The 11,283-nt window shown below is 37.0% G+C and overlaps 1 protein-coding gene across 1 annotated transcript; it reads left to right on the top strand.

The window, feature by feature from the left end:
- Nucleotides 1-452: 452 nt before the first annotated feature.
- On the top strand, nt 453-10,741 carry LOC113673592 (uncharacterized). The gene is made up of 11 exons (XM_027189996.2): nt 453-1,415; nt 3,403-3,597; nt 4,297-4,387; nt 4,686-4,776; nt 5,402-5,514; nt 6,213-6,352; nt 7,159-7,383; nt 7,889-8,490; nt 8,866-9,146; nt 9,624-9,736; nt 10,248-10,741. Exons 1-11 carry the CDS (start codon nt 1,248-1,250, stop codon nt 10,305-10,307), a joined length of 2,079 nt encoding a protein of 692 aa, XP_027045797.2. The 5' UTR covers nt 453-1,247; the 3' UTR covers nt 10,308-10,741.
- The last annotated feature ends 542 nt before the right edge of the window (nt 10,742-11,283 follow it).

Here is an 11,283-nt window from a genome sequence, read left to right on the forward strand (position 1 = left end):
TCATCAGCGAATGAAAAGTTGGAGCCTTAAAATTTCATCCGAGATCACGGAGGATCGAAGGCTTTTTTCTTCTATTATATTCCTTTCTTTTTCAGCATAAATCGATAGATGGTGATTCTTGCGAAGATCTTAACCGTCATCTTCCTTTTTGTAATTGAACTGCTAAAATGAGAGAGTTTAGCGATTAACTTTTGAATAAAATGTTCGCCGGGAAACCAAATACTTTTCCGCCGGTTTCTAGTTACTCGTGCGACGGATTATCCCAGGAAAGTTGAATAAAACAGTGTTCTTGGGAAGGGACATCAAATATTATGAATCGTTATTCAATAGAATTAACTTCGAGCATTGGGAACCATCCGTAAAAACTCTTACATAATTATTTCATTTTCGCCGGAACCTAAAGAAAGGAGTCTGGCAACGAGTAGGTGATAAACAATGTTGTTACTATGGCTACACTGTAAAAAGAGCCATTTTATAGGGTCATGTCGAGAAAACTTGTTACACTTCGTAATGGCGGAAAGGTTCTGATCTGTATAGAACACTGCTCATATTCTTCACTGTTTTGATATTGCTCATAACTTTTGTTCAAGCTTGGTAGTGCCTCAGAGTGGATAAGGAATTTACTAATAAGTGATCACCAGAAAGGTTGTTCAGAGAGTGGATCAGCCCAGAACTACTTCGATTAAGTATTTTTTTGGTACATGTGTAAACCTTCGCTTTGATTTGGAGTGTAATAAGTTCCAAAGAAAGTAGCTTCTGTGGAAAGAAAACTTTGGTATTGCCAGTTGGATGTGGATTGTCTTAGAAAGAGAATATTACTGAGCTAGCGTTGAAGTGATACTGCCAAAGGAGGTCTTAGTAGGAGAAATCGATTGCACATCCCTCGCATTGTTTTGCATTGTTTGATGCTTCACTGCAGCTGTAAGGCTACGTTATAGTTTTAACTTTCAAGTGGAACATGGATCAGTTTGAGAGAGGAACACTAAGCGCTTAAAGTATCAAGGATTAAATGTCGGCCTGTAAGAGCGTGATATAGACAAGTTGACCAGAAAAGGCTTCTTTCGATTTTGTTTAATTTATCGAACTCTGGGCGCCCAGCGGTAGTAAGCTTGTTTCAATTTTATTCGCATTGTCCTCCTAAGACAGGTTTAGAATGCTCATTTTCTTCTCTACCTTCGCCAAATTTTGCTAAGATATATAACTGAACATCCAGTCGATCGTGCATGGCAATAACTTGATTTTACTCGATGGAAAAGTACGAGAATCTTGGCTTGGTTGGGGAAGGATCGTACGGCATGGTGATGAAATGCAAACACAAAGAATCCAACCAACTTGTGGCTATCAAGAAATTTATCGAGTCTGAAGATGATAAAATGGTAAAGAAAATAGCATTGAGAGAAGTTAGAATGCTGAAGGTAAGTTGTGGCCATTTGTTTGAGGTGCTTTATCTGTTTGCATGTTTACAGTATATTGACACACTATGTGACATCTGTTTGAATAGAACGTGTACATGTATATTTAGGGTTATAATTTACGGTAAGATGCAACGATTCCTACTGTCAACTGTTCGCTGTATTCAGCGCCAAAAGTCTTTTTAATCTCTTTTATTTCAAACTGTGATGCGGCTGAAACTTTGTGAAAAAGACCGTCTTTATTTTCGCTAACTAACGATTAAATTTGGTTGCAAATTTCGGAAATTCAATTATGATGCAAGACAACTGTTGGTAAAATTTCCTCACAGCCCCATACCGTTGTAAAACAAATCTATTTTCCCAATAGCAATGTATTATTTTTGTCATTGTTTTCTCTATCCAAGAACTGAATGCATAGTGTTGTCTGGGTCTGTGCGGAAATTTTACCCAATTGTTTAGTTTTTACCTAACTTGAATATTTGTAAATAAACTTCAAGCCAAAATTCCGGGGATAATGTTGGAAAAATAGTGGTGTTGTCGCTATCGTGATCCATTTAATAGGTTCTTGGCGTCTTCAACTAATTTTGTAAATTTGTAAATGATCACATTTCTTCTGTGGCTGTTAAAGTGGAATAATAAATAGTGCAACATCTCAACTAAAAAACTTCCGATGAATTTCCGTTTCCTCTCTTCTTATTGAGAATGTGGCCAATTTAAGATATGAGATATCGCTCTCTTCAATCTTTATACTTGTAAATCCTTGCTTAGTTTGCTGTTCTTATAAACTTAATACACAGTACTTGATCTGTGTTGGGACAGTTTAATTTGTTGTGCATTATGAACACCTTAAAATATATTAATGGCAAGTTGTAAGAGAAGAAGGTGGTAATTTTATCTACTGGCTATATCAGGTAATCAATGTGCACTCTGTAATTTGTCAGTTGATTTAATTTTCCCTTTTTCTTCAGTATTTGCAATAACATGTGAAATATCTTATCTTATTAAATATTATATATTATATAATGTACTCAATAAATTATCTCATTCCTGTTGGTCAGTGACAATTGTCTCTGCTTGGTTTACCTGCTGGTAAATAATGGTTAGTGGTAAATAATTTATTCAAAGGAACATGCACATATTTCTTGAATCTTAAAAAGGTTATTGAGAAATGTAGGCATTGAACATTCAAGGTAGCTGCAGAAAGTGGTTTTTGAAAATAAGTCTAATGAACTAAAATTACTTGAATAATCCTTGTGCATTTTGCTTTTTGTGGTTTGTCTTGCTGTTTTGAAAAATTTCCAAATTGCACTATTAAGGGGGATAGTAATATGATAACATTCTCAAGATGGCTAGTGTTGTAACTGAACCAGGACAAGTCACAAGAGATGTTACTTTTACGAGTGTCTCACACTTGTCCATCAGTTTGAAAACCGTGAGGGTTTTGGTGGAAGGTTTAAGGACCTACACAACACTATAACGTAGTGCTTATGGCCTTTCTAGAAAGAAGGTACAGCAGGCACATAACAAGTGCCTATATCTACCAATCTACAATTGTTGATAATCCATCTTTTCCCCTCAAAATGTGATTTTATTAGGTGTTTGTTGTCACTAATTGTAAATAGAACTTTTAGAGCCATTTTATTAAACAATTTTTATTGAACAGAATCATCAGGTGAACAAAACAGCTGAACAATTTATGTACTGCTGTAGTGCCATGAACTGTTTGATATCATTCTTGCCAAGTCTAACCCTTTATATGCCAGTTTTCAAACTCAAAAGAAAATTTTTAAGGTTTAAGTACATGTATATTTACCATAGTTATATTTTCCTATTTTTAGCCTTGAAATAAGGATCCTCCTTCCCCCTTATGCACCTTTAAAGCATGCATTATGTGTTTCAATTGTAAATTGAGCTTGTTAGGGATGTTGAAGAATTTCTGTCAAAGTTATGTACTTTTTAAATGTTGAAATTTCTTGTTTTTCCTTTTCAGCAATTACGACATGACAACCTTGTTAATTTGCTTGAAGTTTTTCGTCGCAAGAAGCGACTCTTCCTTGTGTTTGAGTTTGTGGATCATACAGTTCTTGATGAACTAGAAAGATATCCTAATGGCTTAGAAGAGAATAATGTGAGGAAAGTGTTATGGCAAGTTTTGAGGGCCATTGAGTTCTGCCACCTTCATAATGTAAGTTGGCATAGTAGAACAAAAATACATTAAAGATAATGAGTATATATCACACCTTGTAATCAAACTTCATATTTTCATTACAGCATCATGACCTACATGTTTTATACCGATTGAATTTTCCATGGTACATGCTCCTCAAATGTCAGTAGGGGCCCACTGATCACTAACTATGTCCCCTTTTCACACTTTGACTCCAAAAATGATGACAGAGACAGGATAATCTGGGATTTAGATATTATGTATCAGGATATAACAATGAGACAAAGCGTTTCTTGTTAAATGATGCCAGATTTAAAATTGGCAAGAATAAGCTTGCCAATCTTTTTATCAAATAAACTGAAGTTAGGCTTTGGAACCAGGTACAATTTTGGCCTAGATTGTTGCCCAATAGTGAAACTCATATAACTAATTCTAAATAAACTAATTACTAAGTTGAATATGATTTTGATTTGCTATATTTGTAGTTCACTTCTGTAATCACCCTTAACTTGATTAATGTTAATAATCCCATCACAATTTTCATAGGTCACCTGTCTTGTCATTTACCATGGTTATAAATAAGTACATTGTAATGGCATCTTTGGTATGCACATTTACTTACAATGGTGGTATATTTGCTACTTTCTGCCCATAACTTAGTGGCCATATTGCATAATGTCATTTTGTTAAGAGGAAATTTGTGGTTTCTTTTTTTAGATCATCCATAGGGATGTAAAACCAGAGAATATTTTGGTGTCCAAGTCTGGTGTTGTGAAGCTGTGTGATTTTGGGTTTGCTAGAACTTTAGGTTTGTATAGCTAATGTTATTAATATATCTCAACTGATTAGAAATATTTTTTATTTTTCCTTTAAAATATTTTCAATCTATCGAAAATCAAATGCATTGTGTAGGATAAATGTCATATGTGTATGTACATTGCTTTACCATAAATGGAGGTAGAAAACTGTTTTCCAGTTAAAAGGGGGCTTTCATAACGACAATCTCTGGCAAACTAGACACTAGTATCTAAGATGATCAGACCACAAGAAATATAGAAAATAAGTGTCATGATGTGCATAAAACATCTGTATGTTGTTTGTTACAGCTACTGGTCCTGGTGAAGCTTATACAGATTATGTTGCCACCAGATGGTACAGAGCTCCAGAGTTACTTGTTGGAGATACAAAATACGGCAGGTAACAAGTAGAAATTTATGCTTCAGTAAGCTCCACTTCTTCCTGCACCCCCCCCCCCCCCCAAAAAAAAAAAAAAAAATTCAAAAACATACTGCAGAAAAATAACATTACAAATGGTTGAATGCCATAATGTTGCTATTCATGTGGGATTTAGGTTGTTATAAGAAGTTTTGGTAGGTTTGAGAACAAAATGGTTTTTTCAGTTTTATATATGAACCCAACAAAATAAACCCATACTGAATATGAGTGGCGTTTTGGAGAGTCTGCAATGTATTTGGTGCCCAAGAAGTGATCCATTTGTGTCATTACAGCTCCTTTAATGTTCTTAGTTTTAATCAATACAATTTACAATTTGATAATCATTATCAGGGCCACTGAGTGGGTAAACAAATTTATTTACCAAGAGCATTCTTTCCACCCAACAATCTGAGGTCTCAACACTCTTGTTAAAACTTAGTTTGCTAGAAATAGTGACCTGTCATTTTTGCACTAAATGTGCTTAAACTTTGTTTTGTTTGTTTTTTCTTTAATACCAATGTGAACCAAACCCATCCCCCCTTAAAAAAAAAAAATTGAATAAATCTGTTTCTTCATAGGACTCTAATAAATATGTTTTCTTATACAGAGCTGTAGATGTGTGGGCAGTGGGATGCCTATTGGCAGAGATGTTAACAGGAGAACCTCTGTTTCCTGGGGACTCAGATATTGACCAACTATATCTTATCATTACAAAGATTGGTGAGTTGAGTTTGTCACTAAACACATGCTTACTCATGTTGGGTCTGATAACAATTAGTTTGAAGTAATCAATGTGTATTTCCACAGTTAAATACATGCAAAATTGGATGCAACTGGCAGTGTAGACCTTCAGGGGTGGGTTACTCTTAAAAACGTAAGATTTCTTGTATGAGACAAATTAGCTTGACAGCACGCTACTGTTGGCCTCACTTTTGGTCAACAAATAAAGGAGGCACTTTGCTGGATCTGCCACTGTGATTTCCTGAAATCCTTTTTGGTGCCCCTCTGCCAATCCAGCAATTACAGCTTTCTTTATGCTCCCGTATGGAGAGAGAAAGGAGCTGCATGTCATTGTATGTCATGTATCATACACTGACACTTCACCATGTAGAGCTCCCTAATGTACATTTCTTTTGAGGACAATGGTCAAATAAGTACCGCTATGTTAATTTCATAAAAATACACTATAGCCAATATGAACCTTGAGAGTTTGTTGAAACCTTGGTGGTTATTTTAAATTACTAACCATTTATATAATGCATTCATGTATTTCTACAGTGTATCAGAAGGTAAAGTAATGTATTGTTCAAGCCAGGTTTGCTAATAATGCATGAGGCAAGCCCGTTTACCTTCTTCATTTGAAGTGTCCCAGATAAAAGTTAGAATTTTGTTAAGCAAGGTCAAATGTATTTTTACAGGTAATCTGACAAACAGACATCGAGAAATTTTCCACAGAAATCCCTTATTTGTTGGTATGAAGTTGCCAGAAGTAAAGGAGGTGGAGCCAATCGAGAAACGATTTCATCGAGTGTCATCTGCTGCAATGGACATTCTTAAGGTGAGTTACGTTGGCATAAAGTTTTAAAGACTTCAGGTCATCATGATCGTGAAAATCGTGTTCCGTTGAACTTGTCAATGTATGAACACTGGGGTAGCTTAAGCAGATATATTTTTGTGATGTTGACGGCGGCCAGAAGTTGAAAGTTCTTTACCTTGGCACTTACTACGTATCTTGTGTCTGTTACATTAAGAGTAAGAAGTAAAAACCAGGGCTTTTAAATTGAAGGTTTATCTCAAAGCGCGCCGGGCGGGTGTGAAAAAACTTTTTCGCTGAAATTCCCTTGTACTTCAATATTTGCTAACGTACAGTCGTACCTCTATCGAAGGGTACCTCTCTGCATACAATACATACAACGGCAAACAACAAGCAAAAGAGCAGGCACGTGAAAGAAGATGGGGTCAGGGAAAGTAAAACCGTTTCCCTTGTTACCATAACCACCGTTTGTCACTCACCTGCTCTTTTGCTTGGTTTCTCCGACTGAGAGCCTTGACGTGTTAGCCCTAGCAGTAGAATTGAAAATGGTAGGAATGTAATCTGAACTGACAGACTCAATGTACCTTACTTGTTTTGTTTCGTTAAGTTTTTTTGGTTTCCGATTGACGTGTGTTGATTGGTTTACTTACTGTTCACTAAGCATTTTCATGGTCTTCCTCTTTTCCCTCCCCCCTTCCTCCTTCCCCTTATGTGGCCACTGCAGAGTAGTTGTCCCATATTCCCTAATGTTTAAAGGGCCTTTTAATTACTGGAAATATAATGGAAACTCTGGCTGTTACTGACGAATGCCAATTTCGTTTTTGTTCCAGCTGTGTCTCAAAATGGACCCAGCAGATAGACCAGACTGTTCAAAGCTTCTAAAACATGATCTTTTCAAGAAAGATAATTTTGGCGAGAAGTTTGCTCAGGAACTTAAAGTAAAAATAACTAAAGAAACTACAGAAAATCCCCTACTGAGATCGCTGAATGGAAGGCATGATTCTAGAGATGAATCTGCGGAGGAAAAAGCAAAGAGGAAAAGGAGAAAGGAGAAGGTGATTGTATATCATTCTCATTAAATTGATTTTTAGTTGAAACGACCGTCATTAACCTTCCGTGTTTTAGGTGTTAGTCAAGGCTTGAGTAGTTTTTTCAAGCCATTTACTGTAGCGACTATGTTTCGAGTTATGGTGGCGCGTTGTTAGTCGAGTATTCCACAAAGGGTAAGGCTTGGTTATCGACATCGGTAAAATTACTTGAAATACGGAGGTTAGCCATAGGTAAAAAAAATCAGTTCGAGTTATCGGGATTCGCTTATGAACAATTAAAGTCAAAGGTAGATTTATGACCTTTTCAATATAATATCATAAGTGTGTAACGTGAATGGATCTCATAATACTGACTCAAGTTTATATGCTAGTGACTTTTGAATCAATAATGCAATGTTATTTTCTCAATCTTTGTGGCAAGTAGAAAAATTAAGCATCGAAAATTGAGTTCGAATGGTAAATTTAAGGTTCATATAAACTAAGGGAGCCTAACTTTGCTTTTACTGCCCAGGAACGTGAAGCGAAAGATCAACGGGACAAAGAAGCGAGAGAATCCAGGGAGGCAAAGAGATTAGAAACGAGAGAAGCTCTTAAAGAACCTAAGAAACATAAGGAGTCTAAGGATCACAAGGAAACAACAGGCCTGGAGAAACAGAGCAAGAAGACTTTATTACTTCCATCGACATCACAAAGTTCTTCTGTGTTACAGCAAGAGGTAGCAGCATTACCGGTGACAAACCATCAGGTAAATTCACCGCCGCACACTCTGCATGTTACCACGGGAGCCTCCACATCAAATGTACCGACATCTTATAGTGGGACAGCAGGAGTTGCGGCTCCACCTACACCACTCGACACTTTTGTTACCGGCCTTCCTCACGGTAAACAATTGTCTCCTATACAAAGTGCTAGTACACTTAGAAATTCACCGCCCACTCAACAGGAATCGCCCGTGACAACATTGTTAAAAGGCTCGATTGGATCAGTCACGTCTTCGCAGGGAACATCGACGAAAGGTGGAAGTTCACATACAATAAGTTTATCGAAGACAAATATTGGATTGGGTGTGGTTGGACCTCGGCATGAGTCCCCACCTGGGCCGCCTCCCTTCAGGTAAATTATTTTTCTGTTTTTGCTCATCATTTCTTATTTGATCTCATGTTTGCAAAAATTGTTTTAGTCGTTATTCACCAGGTGACAAGTTGCAGCGACTGGTCTCTGCGATAAGCCGCTTAGTGTGAACTGCTTCCAAATAAGTCGCAGTAACAACTCTCTTCAACAAGTCAATAAGTCGCACAAATTCAAACCTATGTAAATTCCTGCATCTGGTCGCAACGAAAAGATTCAGCAAATGAACCGCTCAACCAAATTATCCAGATCATTTATACGATTTTCTTCTGCGCAAACAGAAGAGTAATAACGGACTTACCGGTAGCTATAACTTGCATCATTATCATGGTTTGAGTCATCTACTGTTTATTTTTTCAGGGTTGCTAACGACAGCAAAGTGAAGAAGACTCCCCCGTCATACTCCAAAAAGAGCACAGGTCCCCCTCCAAACCACCACAGCACCACGTTATATCCCTCACCTGACTCTTATTATGAGCAAAAAACTTCAAGTAACTTCGATCTCGGCAGCCGACATGGTGAGAGGTCATCAATAGAGTCGAACTATAAAAAGAAACGTGATAAAGACAAGGAAAAAGAAAGGGAGCGGCCAAGAGGAGAGAATGAATTTCCACATCTACCTGATGTGCCAGGAGCAGAAGGTATGGAGCATAAGAACTAAGAAGTATCCGTAAATAGTCTAGTCGACCTCAAGATCCTACAGATGATGCATTCGTTTCTCAGGGCTTAGTGATGTGCTGTCAGTGGGGTTTAATTTCTCGATGTTGGAACTTATGCGACAACTTGATCGCAAATGGTGTTCTTTAAGCAGATATTGACAGCATTCTTGTTTCTTAACTTCGATTCCTCTTCTGGTAGCATAGTGTTTTCCGATGCTCACATAACAAAACCTCGATTGAACTGAAATATCACACGGAAAAAAACTTAAATTTAACTTTACATTTCATGGATGAATGCAAATAACAGCGCGCTACTTTAAGAGGTAGTGAAACATTTTTTCACTGCTTTGTCGGTTTTCTTTTTCTAGCTGCTGTTTTATGTTCTTTAGTATTTGTTAAGAGTTGCCTGTTGAAGGTTTATTTTTCTCTTACACGGAGGTTTTCATTCCAATCAATTAGCTAAGAACAGCTATAAGACTGGGAAGAGCTCGAAGAATGCGAAAACTTCAATATCGATGATGCCACACATTACAAACCTGACTCCATTCCAAAACGGCACATCACAAAGACAGGTAAGATTTAATCACATTACCAAATATAGGCTTAGGACGTGGGCATCAAAAAATGTTTATTAGCGAAACACTTGTCTTTTTGTTTGTTTGTTTTTTGTTGTTGATGTTTTTTTCTTTTCATGTTTTGATGTAATAACTGTGCTCAGGAAAACTCGGATGCGTTGTGTTTTCTGACCGTCTTATTTGCAAAACTCGTGTTAGGCGGCATACCATCTTACTGCTGACTACGCACTCCTAGACAACCAAGATCAAGTGATCATACTCTTTTCAGAACACATTCTCTGTCTCAGCTAATCAGATGACTCTCAATGACTAATACCGTATCCCAATAAACTGTTGTTTGCTGTGGACCATACGAACAGTGATATAATTCATTCGGTGGGATTTATTCATGGCCCGCCGAGTAAGCTATGCTACATCTGCTACATTCAAAATCTTCATCACTCGTATCTAAACAACAACAGTGGACACACCGACTCATTTTGTACCTATTTTGTATTCATTTCGGCAGGGTACACCACCCGGATATCACCAGGGGAACAGTCATGACTCCAATCTTCCGTCCGTATGATACACGGGAATACCCCCTTTGGTGTTCTCATACGAATTGTTATGTAGGCGATGTTATGCCGCGTTAGTTTAAATGTAAGTTAAGTTTTATTTAATCGTTATTATAGTTTTATTGTTAGAAAATAATAGCGTCTTTCAAGTAATGAAAGTCGAGTTAGATTGTTAGGAAACTTGTAAGGAAAACCAAGCTTGTTTTATATATCGTTCAAAGTATTCGTCTGACATCTATCAACGCATATTTTTATTCATACACGGAAAAGAACTTAAATAACTATAAATTAATTGAACAACGTTCATTGTTAGTGTATCATTTCCACACAGTACTCGCCATACGTAACTTATTCAGAGGAATACTACGCGCTTGTACCGTCTCGCATGTACAAGAAACGGTTACAAACCAACAATGAAATAAAATATCGAAAAACATTGTGCAAAGGTCTCTGCTCCTTCTTGAATCCTCTAAGCTTACGACATGAACAACAAAGGTCGTCTTCTTGTGAGCGATCAATACATTTATACTAAAGGAAACTTGCTCATTCAAGGGTAAGACCACAATTTACGAATACGTTTTTGAGTTATTTTTGTTCTGTTAAAAAAAAAAAAAAAAGAAAAAACTCTATGTTAGACTATAGAGTGGCATGTTGCTTGCACTAATCAGATCGCCGCATTAGGGTATCCATCTCATAGCAATCATATCACAGAATTTGGATATCTTGCACCATTCTCAGTGAGTTGGTATTTCTTGTAAATGATGTCATGGAATCAGGGGCTGTGCACAAAGAATGACATAAACCAGAAATTTTGGGCTCATTTGTTAAGTGTAATGGTTTGTGGCCTTCGTGAGAGCCACGTCGATTAAGGTCAAGATTTATCGGGATATTAAAGGTTCGCAACTTTTTGTATACTTTTTAAGTAAAACCGTGTTTTTTCAGCACCTTTACTCGAAACGCACACGCCAAATAACTTAAATTTTATCA

The sequence above is a fragment of the Pocillopora damicornis genome, chromosome 13, assembly GCF_964200805.1.
Source record: "Pocillopora damicornis chromosome 13, jaPocDami1.2, whole genome shotgun sequence".
Taxonomy (NCBI): Eukaryota; Metazoa; Cnidaria; class Anthozoa; order Scleractinia; family Pocilloporidae; genus Pocillopora; species Pocillopora damicornis.

Bases quoted from the DNA above. Each gene is read 5' to 3' on its own strand.
- LOC113673592 (XM_027189996.2), top strand. From the start codon at position 1,248: ATGGAAAAGTACGAGAATCTTGGCTTGGTTGGGGAAGGATCGTACGGC. The intron at 3,598-4,296 runs GTAAGTTGGCAT...TTCTTTTTTTAG, and splicing joins AGTTCTGCCACCTTCATAAT to ATCATCCATAGGGATGTAAA. The intron at 8,491-8,865 runs GTAAATTATTTT...TTATTTTTTCAG, and splicing joins CCTGGGCCGCCTCCCTTCAG to GGTTGCTAACGACAGCAAAG.